Consider the following 20,043-nt stretch of genomic DNA (forward strand, 5'->3'; position numbering starts at 1 on the left):
CAAATGCTTAGCCCTCAGCATCCTCCATGCCTCTCAAAGTCAGGGGCCCAAGGTCTCATCTCAGACTCCTAAATGCCAATGGAATAGAAATCAGGAGATGATGCTTCTGGCTGTGCTGTGGTCAGCAACGTGTCTGGGATAATGTGGCAGCTTTGGGTCATGGCAGGGAGCTGATTTCTGAGCCAGCTTTGCTCTGCCCAGGGTCTGGTTCCCCCTTCCCACCTCCCACATAGGACCCTGTTGAAGGGACCATCCATCCAAACTCTTCTCCCAGTGCCGGCTTAGCACGCAGCAGCCTCCCCTTCCCCAGCAGTGCCGGGGCCAGCTGCTCCGTCCTTAAAAAGGATGGTGGGTGGAAGTTTTTACACCTATTTCGGACCTGGCCCAAGACTGCTGGGCTTTCCGTGCTGCGGGCGGTAGATGGGAAACTCATTGCTGGTGGATGCCAAGTGCTTATTTTTCTCCTCGCATTTGCAATTACCTCCATTGGCTGTGACAAATATTGGCAAGCTTTAAAAATTAGCAGGGCAGCCACAACCCTGCATTTATGCCTCTTGCTCCAGCAGCCCCAGCCTTGCACTTAAGCCCATCGCCAGCCAGGGCATGAGCTTCATCACCATCTGCCCACAAAAGGCTGATGGTGCTTCCTGAAACACAGCATGGGGGGCAGAAAGCAAAGGGCGAGACTAACACCAGCACCAGTGGGCAACCGCACAGGGTGTCCACAGGCTCTTGTCACAAGATGAATGTCCATCACTGAGAGCCCCACTTAGGGGGACATCAGGGACATCTCTGACATCTCTCTGCAGCAACTAAGAGGAGCGCTGGGGCGAGGATTAACACCTGCCCTGTAGAAGGCCTGGGAGGCTTGAACGCAGCTCTCCCTGCCAGGTCACATGCCTTCCCTGCCTGCAGTACGTGAGCCAGCACAGGCAAGGCTTCACCATCCCCTCCACCTGCACCCCACCGGCAGGATCCCACGTGCACCGGCGCATGCCCCAGCCGCCTTGGCCACCGCGCTCGGGCAGTTGCAGAAGTGAGAGCAGACCTGTCACATCCTCCGCCCTGAGCCTGATCTGCTGCTTTGGCACGTTTTTAATGACACTTATCTTGCTCCAGCCCGAGATGCTCCTATAGCCACATACATCTTGTTGTCTGGATTTTCAGTTTGTCTCCTGTTCTTCTTAATTTAGTCCTATCCCTTTCATCACATATTTTCCCTCTTACCCTCTCATGGAGCTGCAAGTGGTTACTGAGCCCTTCATCCGGTGTTGGCACTTCGCAAACCTCACATAGATCTTCAGAAATAATTTGTTGGGATTCAGTGTCTCACCTTCTTTTCCTTCCCTTCTTTTCCCAAAGATTTTCCACTGATCCTTCTGCATCCCTGGTCACAGGAGTTTCCACTGCCACTCATCACCCAGTCCCTTGCCTCCTTGGGGTGAGGATGATGCTCTTTGGTTTGGCTCAAATCTGCTGACTTAATTGCTCTCCTCTCACCTCTAGACTGCTCTAAGCAGTGCCAGCTTCCCCCCTTCCTTGCTTTATATGGGATTTTTTATACCCAGAAATATTTGCTTAAGCTGCATCTCACTCCACAAGCTTACAATTGCCATATGCTCTGGTGGCACAGGAGCAGGAAAGCTCCTGGTACACTGGGCAGGTGATGTGGTCACGCATGTTGAGGGACAGTCCCTCGCTGCCTGATGAGCCAGGGGGCAGGAGAAGTGTGGGATCACCAAGGAATGGGGGCAACCCAGCTCTAATGCCAAGGCTCTTCTGCTGTTGTTAGAAATGGTGGCAAGCAGGCAGCAGGTAAATTGCATTTTAAAATGAGTTTTGGGAAGGTATAGTGAATATTTTGCACTTATCCATTGCACAGCAACAAAGAGTGGGATGGAGGGGGTAGCTGAGGCTCAGTGGGAAATTTACACCCCTGGCTGTTGCAGGTGATGAACACTTACTTGGGTTCAAGGGAAGCCTGGACAAGCTCAGGAAGGAGAAACCCTTTGAGAGATCCCAAACCCAAGAAACAACCCCTGGGTCCGGAGTCCTTCAGCTCCAGGCTCCTGGAAGTGAGGAGATGGCCTGGGAAAGTCTCATTAAACACCCTCCTACTATCTCCTTGGCATCTCCCTTCGGTCACTATCAGAGATGCTTCCCAGGGCTGGACAACCCCTTGTTCTGACCCTGCCTGCTCTTACCCTTTCCTTCTCAGGGGCTCAAAGTCACAATGGCTTTGGATGGCATCCCTGGGTGACAAACATAGGACTTGTTTCACCCAGAGCCCTGCTGCTGGTGGCATCTGTCCTTGTCCCCAGGCTGGGATTTGGGAGGCAGAAGGAAAATGTCATATCTGGTGGGAACAACAAGGTGACTCCCAATTGCTGCAGCAAGGCTCCTGCTGGCAGAGCACAGGGATGGTTCCAGCGGGGGGAAAGCAGCATGCTTGATTTTTAGTCTCCCAAAAGACAGAGGCTTATTGCACAGCGAAATGTCATCAGGTTAATGACAGGAGACCTGAAGCAAATCCCTGACGCTAATAGGATTGGGCCGTCTTCAGCAGGTCTCACTTGCAAAGACAGATCAGGCCAAAACAAGCTGGCTCGAGATCCAGCAGACTCCCAGTGGGCGAGCGAGCTCTGCCTGCAGCCAGCTCTCTGATAGCAAAGTCCTCTCCCTCATCTCTAATCCAGAAAAAAGAGACATCAAAGGGTGAGCACATCCTCCCTGGGACTGCTCTTGGGAAGCCAAGGGCAAACAAAGCCCACGGTCTGCCGGTGGAGAGGGAAAGAGGCAGCTCAGCATGTGTCCAGAGAATGGCAGCCAGAGGAAGGTGATGGTCCCGAAGGCAGCATGCTGCTCCATGCGGAGGCAATGCGAGGGGACAGCATAGCTCCACCTCCACATTTTCTTTTTCTTTTCACTCACCCTCATCCTCTGCCATGTGAAAAGCAAACCTGATCTGCTGCCCCTGCCCTCCCCTTCCCTGGCATTAGTTAAGGACCGTGTCTTCCCAGTTCTGCTTGAAAGCCTTCCCCGGTGCCTGCCCAAAGACCCTCTTTCCCAAGATACATCCCTTGATTGCTTTTCCACCCCTTTGCACCTCAAGCAAGGGCAGGAGTGGGAAGTCTGGGGCCAGACTTTGCTGGAAAGGCCTTATCAAGGGAGGACAGAGGTACTGAGCCCCTCTGCGTCCCCACAGGAGTAGCCTATCCCCCAGCACGGGGCAGACCAGGCAGAGGAGGTGGATGTGCTCCTGCTGCCGATGTCCCACTAGCCATCCTCTGTTTCCATGTTGAAATATTGCCCTTGTAGAATATAGGAGATTTCATCCGCTTGCTGGGACGTTTGCAGGCACCCAGCAGCCCTGCTCAGATGCAAGCCGGCTGCCCTGGCCAGCCTGCCTGGCACACAGGCTCTAGCAGTAGATTGCCTGCTCCAGCCACTGTGGCCACCTCACTCCCTGGGACTCCCCAGGCCACAGCATGTCCACCCAACCTCTCCCCAAGACAGCTGCCAGCATAGGGTCATGCAGCACACACCTGCACCCCTCCACCAGGTGCTTATATGTACATACTTGCCCAGGAACATGCAGCCCCCCCACCATGCATTTACACACATACACATGCGCATACGTGCACATGCCCACGTGCACCCACATCCCCTGCCACACACTCAGAGACACACCCACACCCCCCCACTCATTTATGTGCCTGCATCCCCTTCCACAGCCCATATTCCCCGTGCCCACCCCGACTTGCCGGCACTTACACTCTCCCACAACCACAGGCACAGTTAGACCCACTTTGCCCAAACCTGTGCTGGGCGGGGGTAACAAGACCCCACACATCCCCTGTTGCCCGGGGATGAGGAGGGGCAGCTGGTTTGTACAGGGACATCCCGCTGCGCCGGCCGTGCCACGACACCCTGCAGGCTCTGAGCCTCCCGTGGCACCTGAGTGTACCTGGCAGCCGGCCGGCGCCTGTGCCAGAGCCTGCATTTGGCATGGCCACCTTTCCTGAGGAGAGGCTCTGTGCGCTGCTGCCGGTCTGCCGCCGGGATGGCACGCCACATGCTGCTCACGGCCATATGGCCTCCTCCCGCTGACCCTGCCTCAGCCTCAGGAACTAGCACCATAAATCACCCCACCCCGGGCAAATGCCAACAGCTCACTCTGCTGCCACAGCCATCTCGGCTCCTGAAGCGCGGGGGGGGCAAAAGCGGTGGGTCCCTTTTGCTGCATCAGCCTGGTTTTTGTTGCTTCACAGTTGGCAAAAGCAGCCTGGGGCTGGCCCTGCTGCCTCTCGCCCGCTCTGCAATGGGGCCCCTTTACACACAGCGGTCTTCCCCAGCCCCAGGGATGCCTCGCATGGGGACGGCTGCCTCGCATTCCTCTCCGTTTGGGTGTGTTTTGCCCTAAATGATTGCAGTTTGAATCAGCACCTTGTATGAGGGGTGGTCGGGGTGAGAGCAGCCAGTGGAGGAGAGGGTGGGGAGGGGGAGCACAGCCAGGGGTGCCGTGGCACTGCTGGGTAAGCTGGGCTATGCACTACCACCTCAAGGCGTGCTTAAAGGCATGTAACTATTTAACATGTAACTATTTAACATGAAAAACATTAACATTTAGCATACATAACATATTTAACATACAAAAATAAACATATTTTTGAGGCTTTTAATGCTCAAAAAAGCTGGTGGAAACTTGCTTTAAACAGGAAAGCAGAGGATGCTCAGGCTCGCCCCAGGGTAGTGGGGCTGGCTGCACAAGCCCAGTGTGGGAGGGAGGTTTGGGGCTGGGCTGTTCCCTGCTCTGCTTGCAGGCACCAGTGAGGGGATGGTTTTGAGTCCTGCTGGCCGCCCTGAAGCTCAGATTAGTGTAAAGGTGGCTGTGAAGACCCCACACCCATCCAGGCTGCTCTCCAGGTAGGGCCAGCAAAGCCCCTGGGGCCAGCAAATGCCTCTGAGGGGGGAGCATTTGCCACCGTGGCCTCTGCCACCAGCAAAGTCTCCAGGATTAATCCTATATGCAAAGTCCATACTCAGCCGGCACCCCAGCACCCTGGGGGTCGCAGCTGATGCTCGGGAGTCTCCATGGCTGCATCTGGGGACATTGCTGCCCTCTAACAGTGGCAGCTGGGGGAGCTCAGGCTGCCAGCCTGGATCCTGCTTGCCAATACCGCAACATAAATGAAAAATAAGCCTTTGCTTCGAGCAGACATTTTCCTGATTCCTCTGGATGTCATTTGGGTTCAAATCCAGCTGCCTTTGGGAAGCTGGGAGCTTGCAAATCTCAACTTTTGAATGTTTGCAATTATGATTGTAATGGTAAAGGCACATATGCTTCTGTGTTTTCTATAAGCCGTTATGAGGCACAGTTGCTCTTTTGCAGCTGTTTTAGAGCCAAAGCATCAAGCGCAGGCAGAATAAAATCCTCGTGCACATTGGGCTGGAAATAGAGTGGCTGGGGGCTGCTCCAGGCTCTGCAACCACGACCCTGTGCCCCCAAAGTTCATTTAGCTTTCCCCTGCTTTAGCTCTCCATCACTGACACCAGAAGCCCAAGTTTTGCTTTGGGTTTCCTAATCTGTGGAGTGCATGAGGACGTGTAGGGGAACAGCACTTACTGCACGTTAGCCCAGCACTCGACCCCAGTGATCTCTTTTCCCTGACCCAGACAGTGGATGTGGGAAAACTCAGGGCTTCCCAGTGGGATGCTGATGGCCAAAGAAATTTCCTGCATAGTGAATGGAAAATACAAGGACAACCTCTTCCCTGGCTCTACCCCTGGCTGGAACAGCACCAGCTTCAGCAGCCAAAGTTTTGGAGGGGAGCAGGTTCCTCCAGGGTGTCCTGGGGGATGGTGAGAGGTGCAGGGGATGCTAGTGTCCCACGTAACCCCAGGGATGGTGGCAGGACCTCTGCCTCTGCTCTGCCTCCAGGCAGGGGAGAGAGTTGTAATGTCTGCTGGAAGCGCTTCCTGACAGCCTTCCTTCACCTTCAGCTTTTCCTAGCTGACGATGTCAGGTGTTAGCTGCTGATTCACAAGCAGCAAAACCTGCCCCAGCAGCACTCCTCAGCACACAGGCAGGAGGTGCCAGCTAGCGGGAGCCCTCCTGCCTTGGAACAGCCCTTCGGTGTGGGGCATTTACACCACAGCAGCTTCCTTTTCTCCGTTCACCCCTTGGACCAGGGCCAGCTTGGTCCTGCATGGCAAAAATCACGTTTTTTGGGCAAAAGGCTCTGATTCCCTTGCTCTAGGAGGGGCTCCCTGTGTAGCTTTGGGGATCTGACCACCCACTGCTGGTTTTTCCTAGGAGATGATTGCCCCCCAAAACTCCCGCACTCAGGGAGGCTCCCGGGGCTTTGCTTCCCATTGGTGATGGTGATGGCTCCCTCCTCCTCCTCCTCCTCCTCCTCCTCCTCCTCAGGCAGGGGCCTGGCAGCTCTGCCTGGCTTGCACCCTGAAGGTCGGCAGGGATCCGGGTCTGTCAGGCTCTCTGGCTGTGACAGAGAGGATCTCCTCCAGATCGCCATGCCCTGCCAGAAACAATCTGTTTATAGTGTCAGTGCTTGGCATATCCCTCCCCGCTCGGTGTTGAACCACCCGTATCCTATTTCTGCAGGCACAGAGACACCCTTCTGTAGTCTGGGTGGCGTTGTCACCACAGGGGATATTTCTGTGACATCCTCCAAGGCTAATGGCCAAAACCTACCAGAGCTCCTCTCCCAAATCCCCACCCCCAGAAGGGCCCGTGGATGTTGCAAGTACCTCCTTTGCTTTTTCTCCAGAGGTCTCTGCTGTCCTCAATTTTCCTACGACTCCTGCTGCTGATTCCAGGGGATGTGAGAGGTATGGGTGTCAGGCTACAGGACTTCCATCCTGCAGCCCCCTCCCTTTTGGGATTCAGTTAGTGGCCAGGCAGCTTATTTGGTGGAGACGAGCTGACGGCTCAGCAGGGTTGTGTGCCACAGCCTCTCCAGTGCCGCATGGAGCCAGCCCCTGCGGGGTCTTGCCCTGCACACTGGGGACGTGCTGGGGGAGTGCTCCTCCATGCCAGTTTGGTGTGGTTTCCTTCGGTGTGGTTTCTTTCTGGGTTGATGCACACAGCTAACGCCTGCGAGGGGCTCTACCTCCCTCCCTCTTGCTCCCAGAGACCCTTTAAATCTGCTGTTTCACACTCAGTGAACATCCTCTCCCCCTTAAAACTGTTCCCTTTCTCCCAGGTCATGCCAGGCAACCATTTTCCAGCAAACTCCCCTATTTTGGCCAGTTTTTTGCTCTGCCTGCTAACAGCCTGCTAACGCCTCCAGGCCCCCAGTACAACTCTGCTTGCACGCACGTCAGGAGCGATTGCCCAGCGACTGGGAAATGATTGCTGGCACTACCTGGGCAGCCAACAAACTTTGCTTGCACAGCTTCTCTCATGGCCAATGCTGCTGTTGGCTATTAGTGCTAACGACCCCCATGTCTGCAACTTCCAGCCAATGGGGCCTTTCATCAGAGAGCCCCTCCGAGATTTGGGGAAAGAGTGGCTTTTGGAGACGTGCAGTTTTCTTCCGCCTCGCTGGCTTTTTATCTCTTTTGGGAACCTCTGGAGGCTGCAAGCTATGTTACCTAATGGATCTCTATTAGGTTGCAGCACTGGGGGCCGATCGGATGTGTCCCGGGCTCCAGCTGCTCTCCTTCTCCATGTTTTCAACTTCTTTGGCTTTTGCCGCTCTCCAGATGGGAAGCGGCTGGGGGCCTGCAGCGCCCTGTCTTAGTGACTGGGGGGAGGATATTTTGTCCCCTAAATCCGTCCCACAGCAAACTATGGCAGCGTTTGACCCTTGCTGGGGGGAAGCTGTGCAAAACTCTAGCCCTAAATATCAAGTTGCTGTGATGTGCAGGGATGACGATGGTGTGTTTCATCCCCCTGTGCAGCACATGGTGCAGTGCTCTCCCACCCGAGCAGCTCGCAACAGCCAGCTCCGGCCCCACATGCCCGCAGGAGGCTGCCCAAGCCCCCAGCTAGGGTGGTTGTCTCTGCAGGAGCTCCACATCGCTGTGAGACCCTCAGCCTGCTGCTCATGGTGGGGCAGGTAAGGGATGAGTCCCAGGGAAAGGCTGGTCCATGGGGCCTCAGCATTGGCCCAAAAGAGGCAGCCCCCCGGCACGTTTAATCCAACCTGCACCATTACAATGTCTTTTTCTATCACCGCTTGTCAGGGAGCTGGGGGCTCCAGTGCAGGCACTGTGCAGCTCAGAGGCAGCCCCATCCCCCAGGTTAGGGTACCGACAGGGCAAGACAGGATGAGGCAATATCCAGCCTCTCTCTCCTGGAGCATGGAGGGAATGATTTGCCCAAGGAGACAGTGGTGATGCTGGATTTGCTGGCCTGCCCTGGGGCAGGATGCAGGAATGTCTGAAGAGGACAAGGCTGCAGCTACAGTTCCCACATGTCACTGTCCTTTGCTCTGGCCACCCTTGTCCCAGGCTGCATAATGTGCCAGGCTGGCCGAGGGGCTCAATGGTGCCTCAGTTTCCCCGCCCCCCCGCCCCATTCCCGCAACAGCCCCAGGGCAGGGAAAGAAAATCCCACCTTTCTGGTGATAAGAGCTGGCAGTGAGGATTAATACCATCTTTATGGGTGGCACCAGCCAGAGAGCAGATCTGTGGGTGCATATCGTCAAGAGAGGTCCAGGCTTTGAAGCCCAAACAAGGGCCTGGCCAGTGGCTTGTAAAAATTGTGGATCTGGGGAGGCTGCCTTTCTGGGGTGCTGCAGTAGCCCTCCACTTCGCCCATCCCGCAGGCCTCCTGTGCAGAGCTCCCCTTGGTCTGATGCTCACGCAGGACCGGGGCTGATGCTCTCCCCCCTTCCCCGCATGGCCACCAGCTGTGGGGCTGCGGGAGGACACCCCATTGCCCCGGGAGCTGTGACCCCCCCAGCACAAATCTGTCCTGCACCCCAAGGTGCCCACCGGGGTGGGGGGCTGGGCTGGGGGTGTCTCTGCCGGTGGGGGGGGTGGGGTGCTTAGGGGCAGGTGGGCAGCGTGGGCGTGGTGCCACGCGTGCCCGGCCGCCCGCGGCGGCAGCCCGACGGGGAGGGCGGGCATCCTGCCTCCCGGTGGCGGCGGGGAGCCCGGCAGAGGACTCGGTGAAGGACCTTCTCCGGTTTCCTCGGAAGGCTGTCAGGCGGCGGGGAGCCGAGTCCCCCGCACCTCGGTGGCCGCGCCGGCTCCCTCCCCCCGCCGCCATCCTCCTCCTCCCGCCCTGGTGCGAAGGGCTTTCGCTGCTTTTCCCTTTCCTTTCCCCACCTCTCCCCTCGGCGGAGCGCGGTGCCGGCAGGCGCGGGGATGGGGCGGCCGCCCGCCGCCGCCCGCCGCCCGCCGCCGCTGCGACCCCTCCCCGGCCGGCGGGAGGCGGCGGCTCTCCCCCGCCGCCCGCCGCGCCTCCTGCGCTGAATCTCTGCCCGCCGGCCCATCTGGGGAGAGGCGGAGAAGGGGGTACGTCCCCTCGCACTTTCCCCCCCCCCCCACTTCTTACCCCCACCCCTTTTTTATTTTGCCTCCCCCACCCCCCATCATCCCCCCATCTCAGCCCGTTTCTCCGCTGCGGGGGCTCTTCGGCGGCCATGCGGCCGGCCCCGGGCGAGCGGCTCTAACTCGCCCCCTCGCCCGGATGAACCCCCGGAGCCGCGGGCGGATGGAGCCGAGCTACGTCGTGGGTATCTGCTGCCTGGTGCTGTTGGAACCTGGCCGGGTGTGGAGCGGCGAGCCCAGCACCGGGGGACCCGGGGAGAGCGGGAACGGCAGCCAGGCACCGGCGGCGGAGACCACGGCCCCCGCGCCCACCGGGGCGGCACCACCGGGGGGGGACCGCTGCCGCGGGTACTACGACGTGATGGGGCAGTGGGACCCGCCGTTCAACTGCAACGCCGGCATCTACCAGTACTGCTGCGGGACCTGCGGGTACCGCTTCTGCTGCCAGTTCAAGCCCGGGCGGCTGGACCAGAGCGGCTGCTCCAACTACGACACCCCCAATTGGGTCAACACGGGCCAGCCGCCTACCCGGGTGGATGAGACCCCCGAGGACCCCACTCGTGACAAGACCAACATGATCGTCTACATCATCTGCGGCGTGGTGGCCATCATGGTGCTGGTGGGCATCTTCACCAAGCTGGGCCTGGAGAAGGCACAGGGTCCCCAGACGGAGATGACCGTCTCCAGGTAAAGGGGTCTGGTCCCCCAGCAGCCCCACTCTGTCCCCCCATGGTTGTCAGCCCATGTCCTCAGCCCCTTGCGTAGGGTGAGCCCCAGCTTCACCCTGGGGCTGTCAAGAGGGTGAGGTGATCCCCAAAACCCCATCGTGGCATGCTGAGACACCTGGGGGGTGGGTTGGCTGCAGCCCCCCAACCTGTCCCAGCACAGAGGATAGCCTCCACAAGAAGGAGTGATCGTACACCGGTCCCCTCTCAAAATGACCTGCTCCATCCCTTGAGGAGGCCTGTCCCTGGCTCAGGAGAGCCATTGCCACTGGCCAGTGGGGTGGGTGACAGGTGAGCTATAGGATGTGGCTTCTCCCCACCCCCCCCCAAAACAAAGCTGTGGTTCCCAGTGTGCAGGGGAGGCAAGACCTGGTCCGACTGTGCGTGGGTGACTTGGGACTGCATTCCCCTTGGTCTCAGCCTTGCTCGCAGTGCGTGGGGAGAAGAGACGGCAAAGACAGCTCCACCGTGGCTGCTGCGCCGCTTTGGTGTGCATGTGCACACATGTGCACACGTGTGTGTGTGCACGGGTGCCTGCCTCTGTGCACTGGGGTGGGACAATGCCCTTGCAGGGGGGCGGGACCAGGCTGCACACCCCCTGGGGCTCAGCCTCCAGTGGAAAGGTGGGCAGCCTCCCACCCTGGCCCCCCCACCCTGCAGCTGCAGCCCCTGGCTTTTCTGCAGCCCAGTCCTGGGGCTGAGCATGGTGCTGGTGGGGGAGGGTCAGGGTGTCAGGCACACTTTGGCACTGGGGACCCCCTGCACCTCTCCCCGCTCCTGCCCGGCTCCTGTGGCCATCAGTGCATCTTCCCCCCCTCACCTGCACCAGTCCTGGCTCCAGATACACACTTCTTGCCCCGTTTCGCCCCTCACACCCCTTCCCGCACAGCCTCCCCTTGGCTCACAGCACTGAGGTGTCATGAGCGGCCTGGCCTCAGCCCCGCAAGGTGCATTGCCGTGGTGTGCCCCATGCTGGGGCACATGGGGACAGGCAGGAGGGGCAGGTGACCCCCCCTGGCCTGGGATGGGGAGGGGCAGGGCATGGCAGGGCAAGGCAGGACATTCAAGTGAGGGAGTGCAGGGCTGCTCCCCCCAGCCATGTCTCCACTGCCTTGCTTTCCCCTCAGTGTCATGTTGCACAGCTCCTCCGCTTAGGTATGATTTTCTTCTCCCTCCTTTTTTTTTAATTTTTTTTTTTAACCGATCACATTCAATGAGTTTAACACTTCGTCGCGGCTGCTGGCAGCTCCAGCCTCCCCAGCACAGCTCTGCCCCTGCAGCTCTGACTCAGAACTGTCCCTCCTCAGCCTCCCCGCGACGCACATGCGATGCACACGTGTGCACATGCGTGTGCACATGTATGCACACACACAGGAGCGGAGCTGGGGCAGGTTCACCAAGGTGATTGTGCCATGGTCGTGCCATGGGTGCCCTGAATCAAAGCGGGAGGGATGGGGGGGATCCAGCAAGGGCTGCAGGGGCAGAGAGAGGGGCCAGGGGCTGAGCCAAATCCAGCACCTCACCAAACAGTGGGGTGCACACTTTACTTCACATCTTCCCAGTGAGGACATCAAGTCTGGCAATAAATCTATTGTTATGACATTTTGTTCAGGGATTTTAGCTTAAAAAAAAAAAACAGAGGGCTGGAGGAGATTATTTCACTGGGATGATAAGGGAGACACCCTGATTGCACCCCCCCCAGCACAGACACGCTCTCTCCTTCCCCTGGCATGGCCACCTCCCCCGACCATCTGGGGCTTGGGCAGCCACTGGGTTCTGCACCCCAGTTCCGGACCCGCTGCACCCCATCTCCAGACCCACCCCATTCCTTGCATCCACCTGGGGGGAGCAGAGGCTGACCCTCACTTGCTTGGAGAAGGGTCATATCTGGGCATGAATGGGCGTCATAGGGGCCTCCTGAACCATGCAAGGCAGTTTTGGGGGGATCCATACTGCGGGCCCCACCTTGTTGTAGGCCTGGCTGGGTGCCGCTGCAAGCCTGCATCTCCTCTCCGTGTTGCTTGAGGAAGTGCTGGCACCTTGACAGGATCAATACGGTCTCCGCCAGCCTCCCTGCCTCCCGACTCCCCTTCCACTCGCCCGCTGCTGTGTCTTTTTTTGGTCTCTCCCCCCACCTCCTGGGAAGGAGATACTGTGCTTGGGGAGGGATCAGTCCCTGGGGCACCCAGACCTGGGTCCTCATCCCCTGCCAGCAGGTCTTGCCTTCTCCCATCACCGCGGGATTGCTGCCACTCACCCGGGGGTGTTTTCTGTGGGTAGCCTTAATTCTGTGCCGCTAGAGCCATGTGTTTCCCCATGTCGCCCCTCCCTCTTGCTAATGCAAGTCTGAATTCTCCTGATGAGTTCAGGGAGATCGGTGCCTTTTCTCCCCAAAGCCGCGGATCTTTTGGGCACTGGCATATGGACTGGGAGAAGGCGAGTTTTCCTCACCCACCTTTGTGGGACAAAATCACTGCAGAAGTCGGGAGAGGTCTTGCCATCTCCCATGCCCTGTGTCCTTCTGTGTAAGCCATGAGGGGCTCTGGTTCCATGGGGATGGTGACCGGCTAGCCACAGCAGGGCGGGAGCTGTGCATCAGGTACAGAGCCCCAGGCACTAGGCAAGCCACCAGGCCGGCACGGCCTCCTGGGCGCAGGGCTGATGGAGACAGTGCAGGGGACTGGGTACATGGCACAGGCATCCAAAAAGGAACGCTGTCGCTTCCATCCTGCTGTGCACCCTGTCAGCCTGGGCAATACATTTTGTCTCAGTGCCTCTGAGAAAGCGGGGCTATTCTAGCTGCCTCACCCCTGTACACACAGGTGGCCCAAGGCATGGTCAGCACCACCTCGCCTTCCTCCTGGCGCCTCAGGTAGGAGCTTCTCATTTGCTCCTCGGGCACCGCATCATGGCCTCGGGCCAGCTCCCTGTTGCACAGCCAGCTTGGTTTCCATTCCCATCCCTCCCTCCCACCAGGGTTTTTCCTCTCCTGGGGAGCACTGCCTGCTGCCCTGGGATGGCTCCAGCTGCTGCTGCTTGCAGACTCCCCACTCGTGGCAGGGGTGTGTGTGCCAACCACTTCTGCACCTCCAGATGTTGTTCATCACGGTCCTTGTCCTGGTCCAATCCCAGGAAGAGTTACGCAGTGCAGAAACCCCACTAGCTCCTCCCAGATGGAGACACCTGAGCTCTCGACCAGCTGGTAGTGAGACCCCCACACTTCAGCCACTTGATAATGGCTTCTTCTCCTGGCTTTGGCTGCTGGTCCACCAGGGAAGCAGGTGCCCAAGAGGCTGCAACTACCTTGTGCATCCTCCCCACCCCATCCACCTTCCTCCCTCAGGGCCTTATGGCGGATCCCGCAAACCCCTCTCCTTTCTGCTCAGCTAACGCTTGGCATCCGTCCCCAGCACTTGCTCAGCCTGGCCAAACCCTGCGTTGAGTCAGGAACACCTGCCCATGTTTTTCTTCAGGCCCCAGATCTCCGGGGACTTCAGGTCCTTGGGGGATGCTGGGATCTGGCTGTGCCCATCGCAGGAGAGCAGGCATGAGCCCTGGACCTCTCCCCAAAACCTCCTGGAGGGGCGCACTGCAGGTTATGGCTGGGGTGAAAAATTCCTACGGGAGGAGCTGGGCAAGGAGCAGCCTCCTAGGGGGCAGCGGGGGTGCTGGAGAGGACCAAAACCACTGGCAGGAGCAGGTGCCCTGGCAGCCACAATAGCTGAGCCCCCAACGCTGGCTTTTCACTCTCTGGGTCCCCTCATGCTATTTGGGATCCCGAAACCTATCCCCACTGTGCATCTGACTGCACTGGGTGTTTCTCTGGCAACACTCCAGTCTGCAGCCATGCTTGCGGTCGATGCCCACAGTAGCAAGTGGCGGTGAATACCTAGAAAAGGTGTTTGCAGGCAGCATGGTCATCATGTGCCACCCTGCTGTTGCAGATGATGAGAGAGGGGATCCAGCTCTGGCAGGGAAGGAGGCCTGGACCCCTGTCCCTGGACATGATGTCCAGCCAGGTGTGCTCACTCCCACCTCCCAGTGCTTTGCCCAAGTTCTGTTACCCTCCAATGCAACTCTAGTTTTGCAAAGGTGCCTTGTTACTCCCAAACCTTCCTGAGCAGCCCGGCCCTGCTGGACAGGTGTTCCACAGTGCCTGCACTGCTCAGTTGCACAGACAGGCACCCCCTGCCCCAAGCAGACACATCATAAGCCATGGGAAATGTGCCCCCCTGGGAGGTGAAGGTGACTTTCTCTCTTGGCGTGGAGGCAGCATGGCTGGCTGGGGTGCCAGCCCAGCGGAGCTGCAGTGTTCTCTGTGTGTCCAGCACCACACCTCTGCTCCAAACCTTACCACCCCACCTGGCCGGCAGCTGCCACCTTCTGTGACCCTTCCAAGCATTCACTTCAGTTTGGGGCAATGTCACTTTGCCCGTTACTCTGTCACCTCGCCTCTCCTCTGGAGGCTGTGCTCCTGACTCCTCCCTTTACCCTGTCCCCTTGCCCAGGACTTGGAAGGCTCTGCTGTTGGGCTTGCTGGGTGTGGGGCTTGGGCCTCCCAAAAACAGGTCAGCTCCTGGGTTGGGGTGCTCTGCTAGGCCCTGGGTCCCGCTCCCACATGGGCACCTCCATTTCATGTACTGGCAGCTCCCGCAGGGATGGCTCGGGAGCACCGAGTGCTGCATGCCAGCTCCTGCCGTGGAGCTGTCTTGGCCTCCGTTGTCACTGCTCCTGGATCTGCCTCTTCACTTGGTCTCAGGGCTTGTGCCAAGCTGCTTTGGGGGACCTTGGTTGCACCCATTGGCACACCAGGCTTGCCATGGCGGTGGCTGCATGGCTGTGCAGGTGAGTCTGTGCTCAGGCAAGCTGGGTGGCAAGTGACCTTCGCACATGGCCTCGCGCACTCAGCGTCTGTGGCCACACTGGTGGGTGGATGCCTCCATGACGCCGCTCTTTAGTGTTTTGTTGCAGATGAGCAGTGCAGGTTTAAAACCACACCTGCCCTGTGTTCCCACGTCCATGTGCACCTTGGATCCGGCTTGGTGCCACAGACTGCCGGGGGACCTAGGGAGATGTGGCCTCACCTTCCCCAAGCCACCCAACCACAGGACCAGGCTGGGGCTCATAAAACCCCCAAAGACAGCAGCTCCTCAGCACAGTGTTGGCCTCCAGGTCCACCTCCCCTGCACTACGTCATCTGGGGGTTCAGGGGATGGGGAACAGTCCCTGGGGGCCCTGCTGGAAGCCCTGGCCAGCAGCACAGCTCATGGTGCAAGGCAGGGGTTGACTCCATGTGTTGCCGGTGCTAAGGGCTCCTGCATGCGTCTCACCTCAGCAAAATAGCTTGTTAAGAGCTGCTCATGCCATTATTGGTAATTGTTACCGTCTACACACCCTGGGCGGTCAGCACAGAGGGCAGGCTTATGAGAAAGAGCACGGATGGATTTATCTGGAGAGGAAGTTACAGATAAAGGATTGCTCAAGCTTCATAAATAGACCCGAGGAAAAAAAAAATTAAAAATAGGTCAAATCGCATTGAACTTTCTGGTGAAACAAGCCTGTTTGAGCACTGGGCCCTGGGGACAGGCGAGAGCAGGCAGCAGCCAGTGGGGAGGGGGCCAGCAAGCAGTGCACCCCAGGGAAGGTGGGAGCTGACAGGGCAGCAGCTCCCCGGGTTGACAGCCTGCACCCATGGCCTCAGGAGACCTGCCTGAGCACAGCCCACCATCCACCCAGCCTGGTACCCAGAGTTTCTCTGGGTGTAGCACCCATGGCCAAAGGAGCCTGGCTGGGCCCAGAGCTGGAGTCAGCCAGCTGCAGGAGGGCTCCTGGGGAGGTGCGGGGCTTGAATAGCTGCAGGATGGAGGTGCCACAGCCTCCCCAGGCAGCCTGGTCCAGCATCTGACCATCCTCGCAGCAAAAAAAGATTGTTTCTTCAGTTTAAACAGAATTTCCTGTGTTTCAGTTTGCACCCGTCACTTCTTGTCAGCCTGGCACTGTCCTCATTGCACCTTCCCTTCAGATCTTCACATACATTGGTAAGATACCCCTGAGCCTTCTCTTCTCTAGGCTGGACAGTCCCGCCTCTCCTTACAGGAGAGATGCTCCAGTCCCTTCATCATCTTTGTGGACCTTTGCTGGACTCTCTCCAGTATGTCCATGTCTCTCCTGTACTGGGGAGCCCAGAGCCAACACGCTGGATGTAGCCTCACCAGAGCTGAAGAGAAGGGAAATATCTCTTCCCTCAGACCTGCTGGCAATGCTTTGCCTGATTCAGCCTAGGAGACCATTCGCTGCCTTTGCCCCAAGGACACCTTGCTGGCTTGTGATCAACTTGATGTCCACCAGGATCCTCAGGCCCTTTTCTGCCAAGCTGCCTTCTAGCTGGTCAGCCCCCACTATATACTGGTGCCAGAGGTTGTTCCTCCCTCATTTTGGTCTGTTTGGCTCCATGAGGGTCCTCTTGGCCCATTTGGAGCTTAAGTGATCCCAGGGGGGTTGTTACCCAAAGCTCCCCAAGAAAGATGTAAAATGAACCCAAGAGGCAAGCAACCCTGTCTTGTAGCTTTGCTTTTGCTGTCACCCTGTGATGTTGATTGGATCCAAACTGGGAATGAAAATGTCCCAGGAACAGTCCTCTGTCCCCCACACGCCCCAAGCATCTGCAACCCCAGGCATAATGCATTGCTTTCCACATTGTTCTCGCTGCCTTCCCTGGCAATTCCCTGTACTGGGCTTCTGAGCACTCTGGAGCCATGAGCTGACACATCCACCAAGTTAGGATTATTTCCCCCTTCCTCTCCAATTTGCATTTATACATGTTGGGCTTAATCTGCTGTTTTGTCATCCAGCTACTTGCTAACTCTGAGCTCTTGCTGCAGCTCCCGGTGTGCGTCTATGAGCCAGCCAGAGCCTTTGAGGCACAAGGCATGCTGACAATGAGCAGGGGATTAGAAAGCTTAAAAAATCCCCAGGTGGACACCCCTGTACCCTTGCAGTCGTGCAGAGCTGGTCTCTGCAGGGGGAATGGTGGGTGTCCTCATCACGAAGGCCTACACTAGCAGGAGCATCCTATCCTGCCCTGGGACTTGCTGCCAAGGGTCGCAACTTTGCGTGGGCATGCCCTGCTCCAGCACCACCACTGTGCCCCGCTCTGGCACTGACGGCATGCCCTCTCCTGGCAACGCCGGTGCGCCACGGTGGGACTGCACCATCTCCATCCATGAATGTTAAACAAAATAGGGCTTTATCTTATGTAATGGTGTTTAATGTTTAATACTGTTACTCTTAAGGAGGGCATTATGCATGGACAGCACATGCGCCAGAGGATGCTGGTAGTTCATCCTCCTCCCCAAAGAGGCACAAGTGTCCTCTCTAATACCTTCCTCAGGGTCTTCTCCACTTTGAAGGGACTCAAGCGGAGGTGCTGCCTCCTCTCTCTCCTCTGCCAGGCTCTTGCTCTGGGGAAGCATCTCCAGGGTGTTGCTTCAGCTGCCATCAGTTTGGGTTCCTCTGGCTCAGTTCATTGTACCCTTGCAGCCCTTTCCGAGCCATGCATCTCCCTTGCCACCCTCACCCGCAGACAGTCCCGGCCCTGGAAGGACTCAGCCCCAGCCAGACCCCAATTCACTGTTGGGGTGGGCTCACTAGCTCCCACGCAAAAGCTGGGTTAGGAGCCTGGGTGCAGTCCTTGCTGCCAGCAGCCATTTCCTAGCCCCAGTCTGCCTGGCTTTGCCTTCAAAGAGGTGGGGTTCAGGGCTGGGACACATTAGTGGGGCCAGGGGAGTGGGGTATTGCTCTAACAGCCCTTTGCCCACTCCCCAGGACGCTGACAGACCTGCTGAAGCAGCCAGGCCATGGCCCCTCCGAGCACATGGATGGCCTCATGGGGGGTGTGCAGGTCCCACTGAGTGAAGGCCTGGCCCGGGGGCCCCCCAGGAACAGCACAGGTAAGGCCCTGGCACGGTGGAGAAAAATAAGTTCCCTTGGGTAAACAAAGGCAGTGGGAGGGCGCTGCTTGTGGCTGAGCCCCCCGCCCACCTGCCTCTGCCCTCCCCAGACAAGCCACCCTTGAACAACACGGTGGCCATCACCCCGGCACTGGGTCGGCCCCATGGCCGTGGCAAGCGCCTGCCACTGGCCAGTAGCCTGGCCCTGCCAGCCCCTGCCTATGCTGCCTACGCCACCGTCAAGGCTGGAGGTGAGTGCCGCGGCCGTGTGGGCTGGGATGGCAGCTGGGGCGGGGGAATGTGCCCCATGCATTCCGGTAGACGGGTGGGGAGGAGCAGGGGGCTCGCAGAGGGGTGTGGGCAGCACAAGCACTCCAGTCCCACAGGGGTCCCAGGGCAGCTGCTCATGGCAGAGGGTCTGCAGCTCCCCCACCGCCCTGCCGACCTGCTGCACTGCCCAGCCAATCAGCACCCAGGATCCCACACGGACCCACTGCATTCCCCAGCCAATCAGCACCCAGGATCCCACACAGACTTGCAGCACTGCCCACCCCATCAGAGCCCAGGATCCCCCATGGACACACTGCACTGCCCAGCCAATCAGTGCCCAGCATCTCCCCAGCCAATCCATAGCCAAGATCACCCCCACTGCCCAGCCAATCAGCACCCAGGATCCCAACCACCCCTCCCCAGCCACTGCCCCCCACACCAGGGACGGGAGTGTCCCTGTGGGGGTGACACCGCCCCCCTGTCCCCACAGAGAGCGCCCCTGAGGACTTCTACAGGCGGTTTGGGGGGCCAGAGGTGCCCCCTGCCAGCACCCTGCCCTTCCCACCCACCGAGGCGCCAGCACTGTCTGAGGGCTGCCTCCCACCTGCAGCAAAGGCTCCCAAGCTGCCGGTGGGCCCAGCCTTCCTGGGGGGCTGGGAGGGGGGTCCCCCCCGCGGCCCCCGCCGGCCTGGCCTGGTCACCCTGCGGCCTGAAGGGCCTTCCGAGGCATTCGGCCCCGCCACCCCGCTGTATGGCCAGGCACCCCGGCACCTCACCACCAACAGCAAGACTGAGGTCACCGTCTGACGGCTGCCGCCATTGGGGATTCTGGCTGCCCCCTTGCCTGAGCGTCACTGATGGCCTCCGGAGCGATGCATCATAGGTCCTATGTAAACCACGACAGCTGGCCATGGCAGGAGACACACCATCCTTACTCTCCTGGGGATGGGGGCTGCCAGCTGCGCTGCACCATCGAGGAGGCACCATGAGCCTCTCATCTGGGCAACAAGTTTCAGCTGTTCTCAGCCCGCCTCATGAAGAAGCTGAGCCAGGGGCACACTGGCTGAGCAGTGCACTGCTCAGGGGATGGGGGCCAATGCCAGACAGACCACAGCCCCCAGGGATGGGGGGACAGATCCTGTTGGGGCCAGGAACCCCCACCTATTCCCTGTGACCAGGCAGGGGAAGAGCAACAGACTCAAAGCACCATGCTGGCACTGCCAGCAGAGCCCAAGCAGCATCTTTCCCTCCCCAGCATCCCCTTCGCCCCTGCCCCAGCCTCTACCTTGTCAATAAACAATACATTAAACTGTATGGCCTTGGTATGGATTGGCTGGGGGACCCTATGCTGCTCCTAAAACCCCAGCCCCTTCCCCACAGGCAGCAGAGTGCAAAGCCCACACCCACAGGGCCCAGGGAACGCCCCCGATGGGGGACATGGTGGGAACATAGCTTCCAGGGCCAACTCCAAAACCCTTCAAGCAGCTATATGAAAACCAAACAGATCTCCTCTGCCTGAAGTTTAGTGGTTCTGACAGAGTTTTACCAGGGGGAGAAGAGAAATGGAGAGATGG

At 58.7% G+C, this 20,043-nt stretch overlaps 1 protein-coding gene across 1 annotated transcript; it reads left to right on the plus strand.

Moving 5' to 3' along the window:
- Positions 1-9,660: 9,660 nt before the first annotated feature.
- On the plus strand, positions 9,661-19,743 carry SHISA8 (shisa family member 8). The gene is made up of 4 exons (XM_064460109.1): positions 9,661-10,212; positions 18,075-18,199; positions 18,310-18,450; positions 18,960-19,743. The coding sequence occupies exons 1-4, from the start codon at positions 9,665-9,667 to the stop codon at positions 19,274-19,276; spliced, it is 1,131 nt and encodes a 376-aa protein (XP_064316179.1). The 5' UTR covers positions 9,661-9,664; the 3' UTR covers positions 19,277-19,743.
- Positions 19,744-20,043: the final 300 nt, after the last annotated feature.

The sequence above is a fragment of the Phalacrocorax carbo genome, chromosome 1 (assembly GCF_963921805.1).
Source record: "Phalacrocorax carbo chromosome 1, bPhaCar2.1, whole genome shotgun sequence".
Classification (NCBI taxonomy): domain Eukaryota; kingdom Metazoa; phylum Chordata; class Aves; order Suliformes; family Phalacrocoracidae; genus Phalacrocorax; species Phalacrocorax carbo.

Excerpts from the sequence above, each read along its gene's own strand:
- SHISA8 (XM_064460109.1), top strand. The coding sequence starts at position 9,665 with ATGAACCCCCGGAGCCGCGGGCGGATGGAGCCGAGCTACGTCGTGGGT. Across the intron at positions 10,213-18,074 it reads ACGGAGATGACCGTCTCCAG|GACGCTGACAGACCTGCTGA; the intron begins GTAAAGGGGTCT and ends CCCACTCCCCAG. Across the intron at positions 18,451-18,959 it reads CGCCACCGTCAAGGCTGGAG|AGAGCGCCCCTGAGGACTTC; the intron begins GTGAGTGCCGCG and ends CTGTCCCCACAG.